This window comes from Pongo abelii, chromosome 1 (genome assembly GCF_028885655.2).
Source record: "Pongo abelii isolate AG06213 chromosome 1, NHGRI_mPonAbe1-v2.0_pri, whole genome shotgun sequence".
NCBI lineage: Eukaryota > Metazoa > Chordata > Mammalia > Primates > Hominidae > Pongo > Pongo abelii.
The window spans coordinates 220,594,950-220,618,079 of record NC_071985.2 but is presented as its reverse complement, the minus strand read 5'-3'; the positions used below and the strand labels follow the sequence as shown (position 1 = coordinate 220,618,079).

Genomic DNA, 23,130 nt, shown 5'->3' with positions numbered 1-23,130 from the left:
AGGAGGAGAGTGCTCCAAGTAGCAACTAAGTGGCTGGAAGAACATGTTCCAGGTGATTACAAAATCCCCAAGGGTATGTGAGGATCCAACTACCAGGAACAGACCCCCAGTGGGACCCAAATGAAAGACAGGGTGTGCAAAGGCTAAACCGGTACAGGAAGTCCTTCTGGAAGGATTACAGGTGTGAGCTGCCTCACCTGGCCTTGAATGAATGAATTCTTGATTTCCCACCCTACCCCTAACACTGTCAATTTCCTGATTCATGCAATTAATATGGATATCTGATATGAATGGATATCTGATTCAATCCATTAATCTTGGGGGAGCCAAAAACCCAATCAGGATTAACTGGGTGGAGCTTCAGAAATGCAATCAGATATCATTTTTTTATTGTAAGCTAGTGATCTGCCTGCCTTGGTCTCCCAAAGTGCTAGGATTACAGGCATGAGCCACTGCGCCTGGCCAGTATTTTCTGTTTTGTACAAGATGTTCCAGAAAGAAAGGCAAATATGGAAAGCTGTCTAATTCATTTCATAAGAAAGCAGTAACCTTTATTTTAAAAATGACTAAGGATATTAGAAGGAAAGTAAATTTAAACTTATTTGGCAAAAGAGTTTTTTTCTTTTTTCTTTTTTTTTTTTTTTTGAGACCGAGACTCACTCTGTCATGCAGGCTGGAGTGCAGTGGCACAGTCTCACCTCACTGCAACCTCTGACTCCCAGATTCGAGCAATTCTCCTGCCTCGGCCTCTCTAATAGCTGGGATTAGAGCCACACTCCACCACATCCAGCTAATTTATGTCATTTTAGTAGAGATAAAATTTCTCTGTGTTGGCTCGAACTCCTGACCTCAGGTGATCCACTTGCCTCGGCCTCCCAAAGTGCTAGGATTACAGGCATGAGCCACCGCGGTCAGCCAGAAAAAAGTACTTAATAAATTATCAGTTAACTAAATGCAACACTGCATTAGAAAGTGATAGATAGGCCAGGCTCCGTGGCTCACGCCTGCAATCCCAGCACTTTGAGAGGACAAGGCAGGTGGATTACCTCAGGTTTGGAGTTCGAGACCAGCCTGACCAACATGGAGAAACCCCATCACTACTAAAAATACAAAATTAGCCAGGTGTGGTGGCACATGCCTGTAATCCCAGCAACTCAGGAGGCTGAGGCCAGAGATTTGCTTGAACTAAGAAGGTGGAGGTTGCAATGAGTCGAGATCATGCCATTGCACTTCAGCTTGGGCAACAAGAGTGCAACTCCATCTCAAAAGGAAAAAAAAAAAGAAAAAAAGAGAAAGCAATATAGTAATATATAATGGCCATTCCAGGAATGCCAGACAATCACAGAAAAATCTAACTGTAATTCAGCATACTGACAAACTAAAGGGGGAAAAGCAAGGTTCCAACAAAATGCAGAAAAGAATTGCGGAAAAATCAAATTAAATTTATCATAACATATTTTGGAAAATGAAATGTTGTATGTTGAAAACTTGCATTAAACATCAGATGTAATGGATAAACATTAGCTCCCTTCCTACTGAGATATGAAACAAGGTAAGACCCTCAGCAACTTAGGATTTCGAGGCACGTAGGTATTTTGGTTAGTAGTAAAGACTCCAGATCCAGCAGATCCGGACTGCTTAATTTAGGTTCAAAACTGTCTCAGTACCATCCTGGCTAACACGGTGAATCCCTGTCTCTACTAAAAACACAAAAATTAGCTGGGCATGGTGGCAGGTGCCTGTAGCCCCAGCTACTTGGGAGGCTGAGGCAGGAGAATGGAGTGATCCCGGGAGGCGGAGCTTGCAGTGAGCCGAGTTCGCGCCACTGCACTCCAGCCTGGGCGACAGCACGAGACTCTGTCTCAGAAAAAAATAAAAATAAAAAAAACTGGTTCATTGGCCGATGGCTGTGTGGTCTTACACAACTTATTAACCTCTCTGTGCCTTAGCTCATTCACATATAAAATGGGAAAATAGCAATATTGACTTCACAGTGTGCTATAAGTTAATCGATTTAAGTACTGTGAGCTGGATTTGACATAGGGCAAGCAAGGATATTTTTATTGTTATTATATTTGAAAAATATATTAGTTACAAACTTAGGTAAGAGACCAAGGTCTATGGTAAAGGTGATTATAAGCCTTCATACACCCCTGTTGTTCTGAAAGTCTTAATTATAACAAGGCTGGGTGGCGTGGCTCACGTCTGTAATCCCAGCACTTTGGGAGGCCGAGGTGGGCGGATCACCTGAGGTCATGAATTCGAGACCAGTCTCACCAACATGGCGAAACTATCTCTCTACTAAAAATACAAAAAATAGCTAGGCATGGTGGTGGGCACCTATAATCCCAGGTACTCGGTAGGCTGAGGCAGGAGAATCACTTGAATCCAGGAGGCAGAGTTTGCAGTGAGCCAAGATTGAACTACTGCTCTCCAGCCTGGCGACAGAGTGAGACTCCAACTCCAAAAAAAAAATAATTATAACAACATGTCCATTCACTCTCCAAAGTGTCTAGGACTGGACAATTAATTGTCAGGCCCTCTTCTGTAGCACCATACACTATAGCATATATGTGGATTAATAGAAATACACATACAAAATTCAAGTATATATTCTATATACTTTCTGTATACTTATATTCCTAGAGGTCACATGCAAATTCAAGGCTAGGTCAAACAGTAGAGTGGCTGTCTATGGAAAGGGGAGTGGAAGTGAATCATGGTAATAAAAAAGGTGTAGATATAGATATGGATATGTAGGCATACACACATTATAGCTGCAAGAAAAGGGAATGTTATGGACCAATGATGACAGTGAGCCATGTAAAAAGGCTACAAGTTTTGTGATTGTGTGTCCGTTTTCAGGATGGGTTGTAGCTTACCTTTTTAGAAAGGCTGATGCCATAGTCATAGGGAATAAATGATTATAAAATGTGTTTCTTTTCTGGCGCACCTCTGGAGAAATGGCCAATGGTAGGAGAACTCAGTTTACTGGGCTCGTTATCACACAGATAAGACTTTACAGATCTAATGGCACTACCATTAACTTCATTATCCTTGGTATTCTACAAAAATTGAGTGAACAAATGGTATCTTGAAACTAATATTAGATAAACTGACAAAGAAAACTGGATTCTTATTATTTATTTTTGAGACAGAGTCTCTGTTGCCCAGGCTGGAGTACAGAGGTACTACCTTGGCTCACTGCAACCTCTGCCTTCCAGGTTCAAGGGGTTCTCCTGCCTCAGCCACCTGAGTAGCTGGGATTACAGGCACATGCCACCACACCCAGCTAATTTTTGTATTTTTGGCAGAAACCGGGTTTCACCATGTTGGCCAGGTTGTTCTCGAACCCAGGACATCGGGATCTGCCTGTCTCGGCCTCCTAAAGTGCTGGGATTATAGGCATGAGCCACCACACCTGGATGAATCTTTTTTTCCTTTCTCAAAAGATGGTGGCATAGTATCAGCTTCTATACACTTCTCAGAGTGAGCCCATTGTTCACTAACAATATGACTCAATATTGCAAGACCTTGATGCAGTATTTGAAAGACTATTTCCAGAAGGTGAAGGAGGATTTCAGTGATGCTTAGACCTTCATGCCCTAGCATTTGGAGATTGCTTCCTTTAGAAATGACACCAAGGGAAATCTGCCCATGAGCAGCATTAGATGGGACCGTACCAGGTGACTTAAAATTAAAGATATCCAAGGAAAAGCCTTTCATAGAAGCAGACATCATCACATAGTGGGCAGCTTTTCCAAGACAATGGAACAAGACTCCATTTGATCTTCCTCCATTGACTGAGTCTTGGTCTTGTTTTGTATTAACACAAAATTCTCAGACATGTATTTTATATTGTTAGGTACTTTCACCACTCTAACCAAACACTTTCTAAGGTCTCCTGTTCAAAATGTAGCCGCTCTCACTAACCAAAGCAATTGCTGGCTATGGAGTCATTTACACGAAAGCGAAGGATCACAACTAATAGTAGAACCTGCTCTCATACACAGTTGGGTAGCAATTGAGGATGCTAACTTCATGATAAAGTTTGTTATCCTTCCTTTGGAAAGTTCGTTAATATTTATAATTAAATGACTTGGCACTGAGAAGAAGCTATAAGTGCAAGTGGGTGGCCTGTGACTATTATTGATTTCATTACTGGTAATTTATCTCTTTGCCTAGAAAACATTAGTGTAACTGGATCCAATCTAGATAGTGTTCCAGACCCCCACTAGAATCAAACTCTTTGGCTTGACACACATTATGTAGATGGGAATGCTATAGATATCGACATAGACATAGAAACAGAACATGACCATGTTACCCTCTGCCATATAATCAGAGAACTTACTGAAACTAGACATTGGATCATTGGAAACTCTAGAGGCAAATAGAATGCATCTATAGCTCTACTATATGAAATAATAGTTTTATTTATTGGATGCATCAATACTCAGGACACATTTGGAGAGAAACCTATTCATTCTTCAATGGAGATGATGGCATGCAAGGATTACTTTATAAAACATACAGAAATATTTTTCCTTCCCACCCCAATTCCAACCATTACCATGCAACTTGTTGTCAATAGACATTAAGGCAGTTGAGGCAGAAATAATTAAATAAAGCTTCATTGGAAGCTAAATGTGAGGATCGACCTGGAAGACACACACTGACAAAATGAGTGTTTTCAAAAGTCTGTTACAAGTTGGAATGCTTTGGTAAGAAAGGTTGAAAGAAGGGAATGGGACTCCTCCTATCAGTTTTTGTTTTTGTTTTTTTTAATTTTCTTTTGTTTTATCCTAGCAAGACTCAAATACAGTTGAGTTTCTTGTTTTTGTTTTTTCCATTGGAAGGGACAATACAGAGGTTACAATCATTTACTTTAGATGACAACATCACAGGCGAAAACATTTTCCTTGCAAGACAACCAGCAAAACTTCATGATCAGAATCAAATAAGTGTCCTTCTCACTGTCACTGGGTGAAGCCTTCAACAGTACTTGAAGAGTCTCAGGCACTCATGGACCCAAGATCAGATTGTTTACTCAGCAACAGGATGTAAGGCAATCAGAAGACCTTCCACGGATGATTAATTTGGGTCTACCTAATGTGACCTGCACGTTTTCACTGCTAATATGCAGGTGCAGATATGACAAAGAATAATCCTGACCTTCATATCACCCCTAGCTGTTGAGGATTGGGATTCTTTTGTCCCTTTCTCTCCATAAAACCAGATTACTTATCTTGTGTGGCAACAAAATATATGGTCTACTTAAAAGAGAAAGAGACTCCACAGGAAAAAAAAAAGGATTTTTATTATGAAATGAGCAAAGCAATAGGAATAGATGTGAGATTAATTGGGGAGGTAAAGGAAGACAAAGGCTTTGAAAGGAAAAATGAGGAGAATTACATAAATTCTTTGAAAGAGTTATTCTTGGTCATAAGTATGAAAAAAAGATGACCTTCAGTGCAATGTTGGAAAGATTCCTTCTCCACCCCCTCAATAACCTACAACATGTTTACCAAGTCTTTGTCCACTCCCAGGATTCCATTAAAACACCCAGGTCAATCCTGACCAGCCTCCACTTTCACTTCCCTTTGTAATTTTCACATAAATTTCTTACAGGACCATCAGGTTCCTATGCCTGCTGCACAGTAGCCGACCAATATTCTGAGACAGCAGGGTTTGTGGCAGAGAGTTTAATGATCACAGGGTGGCTGAATGAGAAGCTAGTAGGAGATCCTCAAGTTCATCTCCCCAAGGAGTACTGAGCATTTCCAGTGGATCCTGGAAAGCAAGGGGCTGGAAAGTTGGGGTAGCAGTAAGAGGGAAGAAGTCAACAGGATGTAGAAACTGCATTCTTTGGTGCGTTAGTGCGTTGCAGGGCCCTTCAGATCAGCTGGCATCAGTAGTTTCACTGACATGCAGAACCTGAAAGAATATCTCAGATGAAAAAAGTTAATGTTTTACACTGCTTAAATTGTTGTCTGCAGGGAAGTTAAGGGGAACTGTAATCTAAGGTCTATATGATTTTGGAACAGTAGGCTGCCAGCAACCATGAGGAACCAGGTCAGAGAGCAAGCTGACCTCCTGATGAATGCTGAATGTGTTGCAAGCTTGGTTTATTTTTGTTTCTCTCCCTCCTTTCTTCATTGGTTACATTTATAAAGTTTATGGATGTGGTTTCAATTTCTTCCAAAGAAGCCTTAACCTAAGTCCTGAGATCACTCACGCCCTCAGTGGCACATGTCCTGCACCAGAACGAGAATATAATCTGCTACCTTAGGTTACACAATATCCCCAAGACCATTCGACACATTGAGATTTTTATTCTGATTTTGTAGGGACGACTCCTCTGTTTTTATAAAGCTTTTTTAAGTGTAAAGCATTTTTATATTTTGATGTGGCCAAAGATCTCCTAACAACACTACTTTCAGACTTTATTTTTCTGTCTAATGTCGTAAACAGATGTCTAATGTCCTTCCCTGCCTCATACTCAAGACTATGAAGTTCACATATTAGTAAAATTCCATCAGTGTTTCTGGAGTTCATGAATGAATGGATTTTTTAAATTTTTTGACAGAATCTCCTCTCTCTGTCACCCAGACTGGAGTGCAGTGGCATAATTCTGGCTCACTGCAACCATTGCCTCCTGGGTTCAAGCAATTCTCCTGCCTCAGCCTCCCGAGTAGCTGGGTTTCAGGCACCTGCTATCATGCCCGGATAATTTTTGTAATTTTGTATTTTTGTAGAGACGAGGTTTCACCTTTTTGATCTGGCTGCTCTTGAACGCCTGACATCAGGTGATCTACTCACCTTGCCCTTCCAAAGTGCTGGGATTACAGGTATGAGCCACATCGACCGGCCTTGAATGAATGTATTCTTGACTTCTACCCTATCCCTAACACTGTCAATTTCTTGCTTCACGAACTGAATATAGATAAGTGATATGAAAGGATATCTGATTCAATCCATTAATCTGGGGAGAGCCAAAAACCCAATCAGGATTAACTGGGTGGAGCTTCAGAAATGCAATGAGATATCTCTTTTTGATTGGAAGCTAGCAGCGGATACGTGGAGGGGCGTGGGTGGGAGTTGTGATTACAAAGGTCAATAAAATCTTCTAAAGACCCACAGGAGAGACCCAAAGTCTTCAAGCCTGGAGTTCCTGCTTGGTTCTTCCTGAGGTCTGAGCACCTTCTAAACTACATCCATATCTGGTAAGTCACTAATTTCTGTAAGGACACTCCCATCTGACTTACAGTCAACTGGTCTGGGATGTTGACACTGCAGCCTACGATGGCACAGAGCTATATCATGTCTTTTCTTTTTTTTTTATATGTGAACAATTTGAAGCTTTGAATTTTTCCTCTAAATGCAGTTCTGTCTTTATTTCAAAAAAGTTGATTGTGCTTTGTTTGATGTCATTTCAAAATACTTGAAGGGAGCAGTGACTCAGGCCTTTAACCCCAACACTTTGGGAGGCCAAAGTGGGAGGATCATTTCAGCCCAGGGGTTTGAGACCAACCTGGGCAACATGACAAAAACCCTCCTCTACACAATGTTTTTTTTTTTGAGGACGAGGATGGAGTCTCGCTGTGTTGCCCAGACTGGAGTGCAGTGGCATGGTCTCAACTCACTGCAACCTTTACCTCCCAGGTTCGAGCAATTCTCATGCCTCAATCTCCTTCCTCAGAAGCTGGTATCACAGCCATCTGCCACCATGACTGCCAAATTTTTGTATTTTTAGTAGAGGTGGGGTTTCACCATGCTGACCAGGTTGGACTCGAACACCTGACCTCAAGTGATCCACCTGCCTTGGCCTCCCAAAATGCTTGGATTACAGCTGTGAGCCACTGGTGCTCGAACTCTACTTTTTTTTTTTTTAATTAGCCGAGCATGGTGGCATGCATCTGTAGTCCCAGCTATTTGGGTGGCTGGTGTGGGAGAATCACTTGAGCCCAGAAGATTGAGGCTGTAGTGAGCCACGCTCACACCACTGCTGTACTCCAGCCTGGGCAAAAGAGAGAGACCCTGTCCAAAAAAAAAAAAAAAAAAATCTTAACCAAAAAGGATCTTTGACCTTAATTTTAAACCAATCACATTCTCACTGTAATTCTTCCACCTGAATGGAGACATGGGTGTTGGTGTGCATGCCTGTATTACCAGCTACATGGAAGGCTGAAGCATGAGAATTGCTTGAATTTCAGAGGCAGATGTTACAGTGAGCTGAGATGGTGCCGCTGCCCTCCACCCTTGGGGAAAAAAGTGAGACTCAGCTTCCCCCACACCAAAAAATATTAGATTATACCACCCAGGTGATCATTGGATACATGAAGATTTCTATTGTGTTTTCTTGGGGACTGTCAACTCTGTCTTTGAAAACTGTTTTAACTCTGAAATATTTGGATAAATTTGATGTGGCCATGGATCCCTCAACAAAGATACTTTCAAGTTTTTTCTTTCTGTGTAATATCAGGAAGAGATTCAACCCTTACCTATCTCACACTCAGGACTTTGGAGGACACATATTATTAAAATTCTATGTTTGTGGAGTGAATCAGTGAATGACTCCTGGACTTTCACCCTATCCCTAATTCTTTCACTTTGATGGATGAATATCTAATTCAATCACTAAATCTGGAAGAAAGCCAAAAATCCAATCAGGTTTAACTGGGTAGAGTTTAAGAACTCTAATAAAATGTAGTTCTCACTCTCTCTCTTTCTTTTTTTCTTTTTTTTGGAATCTATCCTATTTCCCAGGCTGGACTGCAGTGGTGTATTGTCAGCTCACTGCAATCTCTGCTTCCTGGGTTCAAGCAATCCTCCTGCCTCAGCCTCCCTAGTAGCTTGGACTATAGGCACAGACCACCAAACCTGGCTAATTTTTGTAATTTTAGTAGAGGTAGGGTTTTACCATGTTGGCCAGGCTGGTCTCAATCTCCTGCCCTCAGATAATCCACCTGCCTCTGCCTCCCAAACTGCTGGTATTACAGGTGTGAGCCACCTCACCCGGCCTTGAATGAATGTATTCCTGACTTCTACCCTATCCCTAACACTGTCATTTTCTTGCTTCACTAACTGAATATAGATATGTGATACGAATGGATATCTGATTCAATCCATTAATCTGGGGAGAGCCAAAAACCCAATCAAGATTAACTGGATGGAGCTTCAGAAATGCAATCAGATATCACTTTTTGATTGGAAGCTAGCAGCGGATACATGGAGGGGCGTGGGTGGGAGTTGTGACTAGAAAGGTCAGTAAAATCTTCTAAAGACCCACAGGAGAGATCCAAAGTCTTCAAGCCTGTAGTTCCTGCTTGGTTCTTCCTGAGGTCTGAGCACCTTCTAAACTACATCCATATCTGGTAAGTCACTAATTTCTGTAAGGACACTCCCATCTGACTTACAGTCAGTCGGTCTGGGATGTTGACACTGTAGCCTACGATGGCACAGAGCTGTATCCTGTTTTGTTTTGTTTTTTTTTCTCATATGAGCAATTTGAAGCTTTGAATTTTTTCCTCTAAATGCAGTTCTGTCTTTATTTCAAAAAAGTTGATTGTGCTTTGGTTGATGTCATTTCAAAATACTTGAAGGGAGCAGTGACTCATGCCTTTAACCCCAACACTTTGGGAAGACAAACTGGGAGGATCATTTCAGCCCAGGGGTTTGAGACCAACCTGTGCACCATGAAAAAAACCCTCCTCTACACAATGTTTTTTTTTTGAGGGCAGGGATGGAGTCTCACTGTGTTACCCAGACTGGAGTGCAGTGGCACGATCTCAACTCACTGTAACCTTTACCTCCCAGGTTCAAACAATTCTCATGCTTCAGTCTCCATTCTCAGAAGCTGGTATCACAGACATCTGCCACCATGCCTGGCTAATTTTTGTATTTTTAGTAGAGATGGGGTTTCACCATGCTGGCCAGGTTGGACTCGAACACCTGACCTCAAGTGATCCACCTGCCTTGGCCTCCCAAAGTGCTGGGATTTCAGCTGTGAGCCACTGGTGCACGGCCTCTTTTTTTTTTTTTATTTAGCAGGGCATGGTGACATGCATATGTAGTCCCAGTTATTTGGGTGGCTGGTGTGGGAGAATCACTTGAACCCAGAAGATTGAGGCTGCAGTGAGCCATGCTCATACCACTGCTGTACTCCTGCCTGGGCAAAAGAGAGAGAGCCTATCCAAAAAACAAAAACAAAATCTTAACCAAAAAGGATCTTTGAGCTTAATTTTAAACCAATCACATCCTCTTCCACCCAAACGGAGACATGGGTGTGGGGGTGCATGCATGTAATCCCAGCTACATGGAAGACTGAAGCATGAGAATTGCTTGAATCTTGGAGGCCGAGATAACCACAAGCCGAGATGGCACCACTGCACTCCAGCCTGGGCGACGAAGTGAGACTCAGCTCCCTCAACACCAAAAAAAATTATGAAAGCCAGGTGGTCATTGGATATATGAAGATTTCTATTGTGTTTTCTTAGGGACTGTCATCTCTGTCTTTGTAAAACTCTTTTAACTCTGAAATATTTTGATAAATTTGATGAGGCCAAGGATCCCTCAACAAAGATACTTTCAAGTTTTCTTTCTTTCTGTCTAATATCAGGAAGAGATTCAACCCTTCCCTATCTCACATTCAGGACTGTGAAGGACACATATCAGTAAAACTCCATGTTTGTGGAGGGAATCAGTGAATGAGTCCTGGACTTTCACCCTATCCGTAAATTTTTCATTTTGATGGATAAATATCTAATTCGATCAGTTAATCTGGAAGAAAGCCAAAAATCCAATCAGGATTACCTGGGTAGAGATTAAGAAGTCTAATCAAATGTAGCTCTCTCTCTCTCTCTCTCTTTTGAATCTAGCCTACCTCCCAGCTGGAATGCAGTCGTATAATGTCAGCTCACTGCAACATCTGCCTCCTGGGTTCAAGCGATCCTGCTGCCTCAGCCTCCCTAGTAGCCTGGACTACAGGTGCAGACCACTGCACCTGGCTAATTTTTGCTGTCTTAGTAGAGGCAGGGTTTTACCATGTTGGCCAGGCTGGTCTTGAACTCCTGATCTCAGATGATCCACCTGCCTTGGCCTCACAAAATGCTCAGATTACAGGTGTGAGCCGCTGCACCCAGCCAAAGTGGTTCATTTTGAATATGCGTAAGAGGTGTGCATTGGAAACATCTGTCTTGCGAACTGTCACATAGCTTTCAAAGCTTCTCACTGAAATTTTCAATAATGAGGCTGGGGTGGAGGCTCACACCTATAATCCCAGTACTCTGGGAGGCCAAGGGGGGTGTATTGCTTGAGACTAGGAGTTCAAGACCAGCTTGGACAACATAGTGAAATCCACTGTATTTACAAAATGTAAAAAAATAAAAGATTAGCTGGGTGTGGTGATGCATTACTGTGGTCCCAGCTACTTGGGAGGCTGAGGAGGAAGAATCCTTTGAGCCTGGGAGGTCAAGGCTGAACTGAGCAAAGATCCCACCACTGCACTCCAGGCTGGGTGACAGAGCAAGACCCTGTCAGAGACAGAGACAGAGAGAGAGAGAGATAAGGAGAGAGAGAAAGAGAGAGAGAGAGAATGAGAGAAGGGAGGGAGGGAGAGACAAGAAAGAAAGAAGGGAGAGAGGGGGAAAGAAAGAAAGAAGGGAGGGAGAGAGGGAAAGAAAGAATGAAGAAAGAGAGAGAAAGAGAAAAAAGCTTAAATAATGAAAAGAAAACAAATAGAATCTATTCTAGGGATGCCCCATGAATGTTCTCAACAAACTTGCTTGTAGAAACTGAAAATATAGGCATGTAGGCTTGTGACGCTCCCATTCCCATTGTTTTAGAACCCTGAGTACTTAGTAATTTCCCCAAAGGTGGGAGGGGTTAGCTTTCAGGTTCCTCCACACTCATTAGTCACTGGATGGAGCACTGGATAGAAAGGAAGTGCTAGTGGTGGCCCTGCCTCCTCACTGCTGGGGAGACGCTCGTGCTGATGCAGCAGAGGCAGAATGCTGGCTTAGTGGCCAATGAGTACAGAGTAGAATTGCAGTAAACCGAGGGCTCTTTCACCATTGCCAGAGCAGTGACTTTGGCTCTGGGAGAACATGAGATTGCATGGGCTTGGCCTGAGAGTGATGCCTTTTCTCTGGGTTTGTCCTCTGGAAGTTTTCCTTGCAGTTTCATGAAGATGAGCATCCGGACTCCACCCAGACTCCTGGAGCTTGCGGGGCAGAGCCTTCTGAGGGACAAAACCTTGGCCATCTCCACCCTGGAGGAGCTGCCCATGGAACTTTTCCCCCCACTGTTCATGGAGGCCTTCAACAGGAGATGCTGTGAGGCCCTGAAGCTGATGGTGCAGGCCTGGCCCTTCCGCCGCCTCCCTCTGAGGCCTCTGATGAAGATGCCTTGTCTGGAGGCCTTCCAAGCTGTGCTCGATGGGCTTGATGCACTGCTTACCCACGGGGTTCGTCCCAGGTGAAGTGGCCCAGGTGGGCTGGTCGGGAGGGCCCAGGCGTCCAACAGAAGGAGCAGCTGGGTCATGAGAAGTGAGGAGGCCCAAGGGGGGATGGTGGTGGTGAGGAAGCTGAGAGGCCTTGGCCATTCACCAGCTCCTCAGGGAAAGCACTGCCCACCATGCAAGTCCATGGAGGTAACAGGAATCTGTCCTCTAATGGCACTGAAAGGCACCATGAAAAGTGAGAACTGGGCCGGGCACGGTGGCTCACAATGTAATCCCAGCACATTGGGAGGCTGAGGTCGAGAGTTTGAGACCAGCCTGTCCAACACAGTAAACCCCAACTCTACTAAAAATACTAAAATTAGCTGGGCATGGTGGTGGGCTCCTGTAATCCCAACTACTTGCTAGGTTGAGGCGGGAGAATCATTTGAACCAGGGAAGCGGAGGTTGCAGTGACCTGACATTGCATCACTGCACTCCAGCCTGGGCAACAGAGGGAGACTTGGCCTCAAAAAAAAAAAAAAAAAATGTAGAAGTGGGCAGGATCCAAGGGAAAAACAGGGTGGAGAAAAGTCAGAGAGAGGGACAAGAATCAGAGAGGGGAGGAGCTGCTATCCAGTATGTGGAGTTTAAGTTCAGAAATGAGTCCTTAAATTCTCAGTCTCACCTCTATTTTCCTGCAGAAGGTGGAAACTTCAAGTGCTGGATTTACAGGATGTCTGTGAGAACTTCTGGATGGTTTGGTCTGAAGCTATGGCCCATGGGTGCTTCCTCAATGCCATGAGGAACAAAAAACCAGTGCAGGACTGTCCAAGGATGAGAGGACAGCAGCCCTTGACTGTGTTCATAGAACTGTGGCTCAAGAACAGGACTCTGGATGAATACCTCACCTGCATCCTTCTGTGGGTCAAGAACAGGAAAGATGTACTACACCTGTGCTGTAAGAAGCTGAAAATTTTGGGAATGCCCTTCCGCAATATCAGAAGCATCCTGAAAATGGTGAACCTAGACTGTATCCAGGAGGTGGAAGTGAATTGCAAGCGGATACTTCCCATCCTCACACAGTTTACCCCATACCTGGGCCAGATGAGGAATCTTCAGAAGCTCGTTCTCTCCCACATGGATGTCTCTCGCTACGTTTCCCCAGAGCAGAAGAAGGAGATTGTTGCGCAGTTCACCACTCAGTTCCTCAAGCTGAACCACCTCCAAATGCTTTATATGAACTCTGTTTCTTTCCTTGAAGGCCACCTGGACCAGCTGCTCAGGTGAGGGAGGGTGCTGAGCTTTCTCTGCAGACCACAGCAGAGCCTGTTACAGTAAACACTAGTTGGCATCTACTGTGAGCCAGCCTATGAGGATGTAATAGTGAAGGGGACACTAGAATGTCCATGCATTGTCCTGTTGGTGGCCCTGTCCTGAAATGGGTATCATGCAACCATCCCAATAGAGGCAGAGGGATCAGCTAAGGGAGATGCTATAGAGAGGCTGCCTTGCTAGGAAGCTAGCTACTGGACGGTTCAGATCTAGTGAGGGTGCCTTTCTGAATTCTTCCTGAGGACGTCTGTCTAAGTTAAGATGATGAAAACTAGGCCAGGGATGGTGGCTCATGCCTGTAATCCTAGCACTTTGGGAGTCTGAGGCAAGAGGCTAGCTTGAGCCTACGAGTTTAAGACCAGTCTGGGTAACATCCCAAGACCCCTGTCAGAAATGAATAAATAAAAGTAAAAACAAACAAGTTAAATTTTTTTTTCCGAGATGGATTTTCACTTTGATCGTCCAGGCTAGAGTGCAGTTCTGCCATTTCAGCTCGCTGCAACCTCTGCCTCCCAGGTTCAAGCGATTCTCCTGCCTCAGCCTCCTGAGTACCTGGGATTACAGGCGTGGGCCACCACACCTGGCTAATTTTTATATTTGAAGTAGAGACAGGGTTTCACCATGTTGGCCAGGTTATTCTCGAACTCCTGACTTCAGGTGATCCACCCACCTTGGACTTCCAAAGTGTGGGATTATAGGTGAGAACTACCACGCCCAGCCAACAAGCTAATTTTTAAGAAGATGATGTGAAGTAGGGAAATGCAGCGGGCACTGAAGAGGGGAATGGTCAGCAAACCTGCACGTTTCAGAATATAAGCTTTGTGCCCCACAGTTTGGTGAACATGAATGATCCCATCTCTAATTCCCTGTTGTAAAATGTTGTTTTGAGCTCCAGGTAAATTAATTACCTAGGAAATGCATGATTCTGAAACAGAGGATTGGGGAGGAGGCACAAAGAATGGTGAAAGTGACAGATGTTTTGCTGATGATACAGGTGTGTCAGGGATGCCTGCACCCCACTCACCCCAGCTCATGTTGCAGGATCCTACCTGGGTTTGTCCTTTATCTCTGAATCTCCAATGAGCTCCTGTGGCCCAGAGATGTGGTTTTCTGCCTGACAGATGAGGAAAGGCAGCTTTCAGGATTCTGTGAACTTGATCCATTCCTATAAATGGTGGAGAAATGACTCAGCCTCAAATGGAATTATTTTTCTCTCTCTTTTTTTTATTGCAGAGTCTCGCTCTGTCACCCAGGCTGGAGTATAGTGGCATGATCTCTGCTCACTGCAACCTACACCTCCTGTGTTCAAGCGATTCTCCTGCCTTAGCCTCCCAAGTAGCTGGAATTGCAGGCGCCCTCCACTGCACCTGACTAATTTTTGTATTTTTGGTAGAGAGGAGGTTTTGCCATGATCGCCAGGCTGGTCTCAAACTGCTGATCTCAACTAATCCACCAGTGTCAGCCTCCCAAAGTTCTAGGATTACAGGTGTGAGTTACTGCGCCAGGCCTAAAGTGGAAATGACGTCAGTGGCAAAGCTCTTCATCACGCATCATCCTAAGTGTTGATCATCAGGCCATCAGAATGACCCTGGGCTTGGGCAAAATGGTCTCCATCCACTACCTGGAAGCCATCCCCCTCCACCCTCCACTCACACCTATGATTCCCCAGAATTAACTTCTTGCTCTCTCTCCCCAGCTGTCTGAAGACCTCGTTAAAGATCCTCGCAATAACTAACTGTGTGCTTTTGGAATCAGACTTGAAGCATCTATCCCAGTGCCCGAGCATCAGTCAACTAAAGACCCTGGACCTGAGTGGCGTCAGACTGGCCAATTTCAGTCTTGTGCCTCTCCAAGTTCTGCTAGAAAAAGTTGCAGCCACTCTTGAGTACCTGGAATTAGATGACTGTGGTATCATAGACTCCCAAGTCAACGTCATCCTGCCTGCCCTGAGCCGCTGCTTTGAGCTCACCACCTTCAGCTTCTGTGGAAATCCCATCTCCACGGCCACCCTGGAGAACCTGCTGTGTCACACAATCAGACTCAACAACATATGCTTGGAGCTGTATCCTGCCCCACGGGAGAGTTATGATGCTGATGGTACTCTCTGCTGGAGCAGATTTGCCCAACTTAGGTCTGACCTGATGGGGAGAGTGAGGGATTTAAGGCACCCCAAGAGGATCTTGTTCTGTACTGACTACTGCCCTGACTGTGGCAACAGGTCATTTTATGACTTGGAGGCAGATCAGTGCTGCTGTTGAATGCCTGCCTATTTGGATGGATATGGCAAACATTTTCTTCTGGACACTTGGAAACTAAAACCTAGGTCTTAGGTACATCCTAAAGGGAGCACAGAACCCATCGCTTCAGACATGGGCTCTGAAAGTGGGAAAGGAAAGGTGATCAAGCAGGGGCCGGACTTGGGGGAATTGTTGCCATGGATTTGATGGGACTTTGGGGACCCGTGTCCTGTAGAGTCAGAAATGGGAATGTGAATATCTAGAGTGGAATTCAGGCTTGAGAATACATGAGGGAGTTACTCTTGCATGGATGGTTGTAAAGAAACAATCAGAAATAAAGGAAAACTGAGCGGAAACTGTCTGGTGCCCTCTATTATTAAGTAACCTGTTTTCCACTTTAAGCCTCAGGAATCTTCAGTTATTGATGGAAAAACAAAAGGCACTGAGTTGTCCAATCAATAAGATGCAGCCCAAGAAAATCAAGGCATTGAAATAAAATTTGGTTATTTTAATCAGTTTCCTCCCATTCTTTTATTTGAGACAGAGTTTCACTCTTGTTGCCCATGCTGGAGTTTGGAGTGCAATCGTGCCATCTCGGCTGACTGCAACCACCACCTGGGCTTTAAATGATTCTCCTGCCTCAGCCACCCAAGTAACTGGGATTACAGGCATGCACCACCATGCCCAGCTAATTTTTGTATGTTTAGTAGAGACTGGGTTTCCTCACTAAGTTGGTCAGGCTGGTCTCAAACTCCTGAGTTTGGGTGATTCACGCAAGTAGGCCTACCAAAGTGCTGGAATTACAGGTGCGAGCCACTGTGTTAGGCTTTTTATTTATTTGTTTTTTAAAGGTCTCTTTCTGTCACCCAGGCTGGAGTGCAGTGGCACAATCATAGCTCGCTGCAGCCTCTATTCCCTGGGTTCAAGCGATCCTCCCATCTCAGCCTCCTGAGTAGCTAGGACTACAGCTGTGTGAGCCACCACACCTGGATACTTTTTTTTAGTAGAGACAAGCCCTCGCTGTCTTGCCTAGGCTGATCTGCAACTCCTGAGCTTGTGATTCTCCTGTCTTGGCCTCCCAAAATGCAGGGAGTATAGGTGTGAGCCACCACACTTGACTTGGCCTCCTCCAGTTCTTCACTTCTTTAGATGTCTGTTAATTCCTTGTTAGTTTCTGTGGCTGTTCAATGGGTTAATACACCCCACGTGGACACCAAGGGCCTGGAACATTACTGGGCAAGAACAGTGAGCCAATCTACATGGAAAGCACCTTCTTCTCAGGGTCTTTCTCTGCTAGCCAGATGCTGAGATCCTGCCCACTCCTTGTGAGTCTCCACATGGTTCCAGAAGCCTTAGTTAGTGGATGTCAGCTTCACTGCACAAGGAGCCACTCTCTTTCCACTGCCCTGGAAGGGGATGTCCATATTGTGTATTAGCTGGAGTCTCTGGGCAGCACCAACCCTTGCTTGTTCCACTGATGACTAGCAGCCCTTCTTGAATTAAACTGGTTGTAGCCAGAAAAGACAGCCACTTTCCCTTTAACTAAAATACTAAAACTATGCAGGTGTGTAACACTTTTTAAATATTTCCATCTGATATTTAAAAAGTTACATCTTACTTGGGAGCTAAGTCAGATGGATGAGAGATTTTCTCATAGGACCTCCCCTCTCTCCCTATCAAGGAAGAGACTACTGCAGCATGTTCTGGAGTCTCACGTCATCAAAGGGTGGATAACGATCAAGTGCCTGTGGGTGATGAGTGACCTTCCCTGTGCTGAGGAAGCCTGCATAACGAGCACCCAAGTGAACGATCCTGCTGAGGTCTCACAGGCTGGTGTTGCTGTCAGGGATCTTAGCCAAGAGCCTCAGGTTCCTGTAAAATGAGGATGATGATGTCCAACGGCTTATAGGACCCTGGTAGGATCCAATCAGATGGTTCATGTTTAGGGCTTGGCATGGGGCCTGGCATACAGTAAGATCAATACATCTTGTTGTTTTTTCTCTTCTCAGCAGAAGTCCCAGCATTTTTCGTCTTTCAATCTCACTTCCTATTCCTGATAATAGAGAGGCAACAAGAACTCAGGGCATGCAATGGGGCTCAACTTCTGCTCTCTGCCACAATTTCATCATGATTCCCCCAAAGAGCAGAGCCCCAGGAGCCAGCAGGGTGAAGGGTGGGCATTTCTGGACTGGATTCATTCATAATGAGTATGAGATCAAAATTTCCAATCCATAGGTCTCAGGTGCCATCTGCTGATAGATCAGACCAGATGGTGTAATTGAGTGTTGCAAGGATTATATTTTATGGCATTTTTAAAAATTTACTATTATGAGCCAGGTGCAGTGGCTCATGTCTGTAATTCCAGCACTTTGGGAGGCTGAGGCAGGTGCATCAACTGAGGTCGGGAGTTTGAGACCAGCCTGACCAAGATGAAGAAATCCCTTCTCTACTTAAAATACAAAAAATTAGGCAGGCGTGGTGGCACATGTCTGTAATTGCAGCTACTCAGGAGGCTGAGGCAGGAGAATCATTTGAACCTGGAGGTGGAGGTTGCAATGAACTCAGACTCAGCCATTGTGCTCCAGCCTGGGCAACAGTAGCAAAACTCCGTCTCAAAAAAATAATAATAAAATAAAATTTATTTTTGTGGCCGGGCATGTCGTCTCACACTTGTAATCCCAGCACTTTGGGGGGCCAAGGCAGCCTCAGGATTTTGAGACCAGCCTCGCCAACATGGTGAAACCCCGTCTCTACTAAAAATACAAAAAATTAGCCTGGCGTGGTGATGGGTGCCTGTAATCTCAGATAGTCAGGAGGGTGAGGCAAAAGAATCACTTGAACCTGGGAGGCAAAGCTTGCAGTGAGCCGAGAATCCACCACTGCACTCCAGCCTGGGTGAAAAAGGAAGACTCCATGTCAAGGAGGGTGAGAAAAAGAATACTTAACTTGGTTTGAAAAGTCAAAACGAATGAGATTTTAAAAACCAATTTTAAAGACACTGAAAAATAATCATTTCTTCTTTAAAATATATTTAGAATAATACAATTTGAGCTTTGAAAGGAAACATTACAGTTTTAAAAAATATTGAGTTTATTTTATTTATTTTATTTTGTTTTATTTTATTTTATTTTATTTTGAGACAAGGTCTCACTCTATCGTCCAGATTGGAGTGCAGTGGCAGGATCATGGCTCACTGCAGCCTCAACCTCCCAGGCTCAGGTGATCTCCCTGCCTCAGTCCCCCCAGTAGCTGTAACAACAGGCATGCACCATCATGCCTGGCTTATTTTTGTATTTTTAGTGAAGACCAGGTTTCACCATATGGCCCAGACTTGTCTTGAACTTCTGGGCTCAAGCGATCCACCTGCCTCAGCCTCCCAAATTGCTGGGAGTGAGCCCTTATAGGCATGAGCCACCCCACCCAGCCTTGAGTTTATTTATTTATTTACTTTGGAGATGGAGTCTCACTCTGTCACCCAGGCTGGAGTGCAGTGGTACGATCTCAGTTCACTGCAACCTCTGCCTCCAGGGTTCAAGCAATTCTCCTGTCTCAGCCTCCAGAGTAGCTGGGATTACAGGCATGCACCACCACACCTGGATAATTTTTGTATTAGTATTACTGTTTTTTAGTAGAAACACGGTTTTGTCATTTTAGCCAGGCTGGTCTCAAACCCCTGACCTCAAGCCACCTGCCTCAGCTTCCCAAAATGCTAGGACTACAGACGTGAGCCACCACTCCCAGCCTATTTTTTTCTTTATAGCAGTTTTAGATTCACAGAAAAACTAAGCAGAAAGTCCAGAGTTCTCATCTGCTTCCTTCCTCCTTCAATACACAGCACCCCCTCAGGATCAACACCCACACCAACACAGAGAATTTGTCACAATTAATGAGCCACATGGACACATCATTATCCGCCAATGCCCATAGTTCACATGAGGGATCATTGCTGTTTTTGTACAGTCTATGGATTTTAACAAAGGAATAATGACATGTATCCACCATTAGAGCATCATGGAGAGTAGTTTTGTTTCCCTAAAAGTGCTGTGTCTTCTTCCCATTCATCCCATTGTACTCCCAACTCCTCGCAACCACTGGGCTTTCTACTGTCTCCATAGAAAATGGCAAAAGCTTTTTCCGGAATGCCTAACAGGATGAGTCTTTTCACATTGCCTTCTTTCACTTGTACAATAACGTGCATTTAGGAATCTTTCATGTCTTTTTATGGCTTCATAACAGTTCACTGACTGGATGGATCAGTTTGTTTATCCAGTCACTGAGTGAAGGGCAACTTGCTAGATTCCAAGTTTTGGCGATTATGAATAAGCTGCTATAAACATCGAGGTGTGGGTTTACTCATTTCATTAAATATCCAGGAGAATGATTACGGAATTGTAGGGTTATGGCATGTTTTACAAGGATTTCTTCTTCCCTGACAATCTCACTTGTTTGATATTGCTGCTAAAGATCAGGAACTTTGTCTCAATCATCCTGTGTTCCCACTGCTGAGCCTGGAACGTGGCACTTGATACCAAATGCTGTTGACCAGATGATGCATGGAAATGTTTATCATCGGTATACTCACTAAATTGCTACCTTGGGGACATCAACATTAGCTCACTACCAATAATAGAAATACATTGGATTATGAAAAAAAATGGCCCCTGTGATACTGTGGATACTCCATGTGTATCATGAAAGTCCAGCAATTGACCGGGCACAGTGGCTCACATCTGTAATCCCAGCACTTTCAGAGACTGAGGTGGGTGGATCACCTCAGTCAGAAGTTCGAGACCAGTCTGGCCAACATGATGAAACCCTGTCTCTATTAAAAATACAAAAATTAACTAGGGGATTGAGCCAAGATGGCCGAATAGGAACAGCTCCAGTCTACAGCTCCCAGCATGAGCGGCGCAGAAGATGGGTGATTTCTGCATTTCCAACTGAGGTACCAGGTTCATCTCACTGGGGAGTGGCAGAAAGTGGGTGTAGGACAGTGGGTGCAGTGCACCGAGCATGAGCCAAAGCAGGGTGAGGCATTGCCTCACCTGGGAAGTGCAAGGGGTCAGGGAATTCCCTATCCTAGTCAAAGAAATGGGTGACAGACGGCACCTGGAAAATTGGGTCACTCCCACCCTAACACTGCACTTTTCCAATGGTCTTAGCAAATGCTGCACCAGGAGATTATATCCCATGCCTGGCTCAGAGTGTCCTATGCCCACGGAGCCTCGCTCATTGCTAGCCCAGCAATCTGAGATCAAGCTGCAAGGCGGCAGCAAGGCTTGGGGGAGGAGTGCCCACCATTGCGGAGGCTTGAATAAGTAAACAAAGCAGCCAGGAAGTTGGAACTGGGTGGAGCCCACTGCAGCTCGAAGAGGCCTACCTGCCTTTGTAGACTCCATTTCTGGGGGCAGGGCATTGCCAAACAAAATGCAGCAGAATCCTCTGCAGACTTAAATGTCCCTGTCTGACAGCTTTGAAGAGAGTAGTGGTTCTCCCAGCATGCAGCTGGAGACCTGAGAACGGACAGACTGCCTCGTCAAGTGGGTCCCTGACCCCCAAGTAGCCTAACTAGGAGGCATCCACTAGTAGGGGCAGACTGACACCTCACATGGCCAGGTACTCCTCTGAGACAAAACTTCCAGAGGAACGATCAGGCACCAACATTTGCTGTTCACCAATATCCGCTGCTCTGCAGCCTCTGCTGCTGATACCCAGGCAAACAGGTTCTGGAGTGGACCTCCAGTGAACTCCAACAGACCTGCAGCTGAGGGTCCTGACTGTTGGAAGGAAAACTAACAAACAGAAAGGACATCCACACCAAAACCCCATCTGTACGTCAGCATCATCAAAGACCAAATGTAGATAAAACCACAAAGATGGGGAAAAAACAGAGCAGAAAAATGGGAAACTCTAAAAACCAGAGTGCCTCTCCTCCTCCAAAAGGACACAGCTCCTCACCAGCAATGGAACAAAGCTGGATGGAGAATGACTTTGATGAGTTGACAGAAGAAGGCTTCAGATGGTCAAACTACTCTGAGCTAAAGGAGGAAGTTCGAACCAATGGCAAAGAAGTCAAAAACCTTGAAAAAAATTAGACGAATGGCTAACTAGAATAACCAATGCAGAGAAGTCCTTAAAGGACCTGATGGAGCTGAAAACCATGGCACGAGAACTACATGACAAATGCACAAGCCTCAGTAGCTGATTCGATCAACTGGAAGAAAGGGTATCAGTGATGGAAGATCAAATGAATGAAATGAAGTGAGAAGAGAAGTTTAGAGAAAAAAGAATAAAAAGAAATGAACAAAGACTCCAAGAAATATGGGACTATGTGAAAAGAACAAATCTACATCTGATTGGTGTACCTGAAAGTAATGGGGAGAATGGAACCAAGCTGGAAAACACTCTGCAGGATATTATCCAGGAGAACTTCCCCAATCTAGCAAGGCAGGCCAATGTTCAAATTCAGGAAATACAGAGAATGCCACAAGGATACTCCTTGAGAAGAGCAACTCCAAGACACATAATTGTCAGATTCACCAAAGTTGAAATGAAGGAAAAAATGTTAAGGACAGCCAGAGAGAAAGGTCTGGTTACCCACAAAGGGAAGCCCATCAGACTAACAGCTGATCTCTTGGCAGAAACTCTACAAGCCAGAAGAGAGTGGGGACCATTATTCAACATTCTTAAAGAAAAGAATTTTCAACCCAGAATTTCATATCCAGCCAAACTAAGCTTCATAAATGAAAGAGAAATAAATTCGTTTACAGACAAGCAAATGCTGAGAGATTTTGTCACCACTAGGCCTGCCTTTCAAGAGCTCCTGAAGGAATCACTAAATATGGAAAGGAAAAACCAGTACCAGCCACTGCAAAAACATGCCAAATTGTAAAGACCATTGATGCTAGGAAGAAGCTGCATCAGCTAATGGGCAAAATAACCAGCTAGTGTCATAATGACAGAATCAAATTCACACATAACAATATTAACCTTAAATGCAAATGGGCTAAATGCTCCAATTAAAAGACACAGACTGGCAAATTGGATAAAGAATCAAGACCCATCAGTGTGCTGTATTCAGGAAACCTATCTCAGGTGCACAGACACATATAGGCTCAA

General features: G+C 44.4%; 1 protein-coding gene across 1 annotated transcript; it reads left to right on the top strand.

Annotated features, from left to right (window-relative positions):
* The first annotated feature begins 9,330 nt into the window (after positions 1-9,330).
* Positions 9,331-16,032, top strand: LOC112131927 (PRAME family member 15). The gene is made up of 4 exons (XM_024241831.1): positions 9,331-9,377; positions 12,169-12,477; positions 13,144-13,725; positions 15,471-16,032. Exons 2-4 carry the CDS (start codon positions 12,185-12,187, stop codon positions 16,030-16,032), a joined length of 1,437 nt encoding a protein of 478 aa, XP_024097599.1. The 5' UTR covers positions 9,331-9,377; positions 12,169-12,184.
* The last annotated feature ends 7,098 nt before the right edge of the window (positions 16,033-23,130 follow it).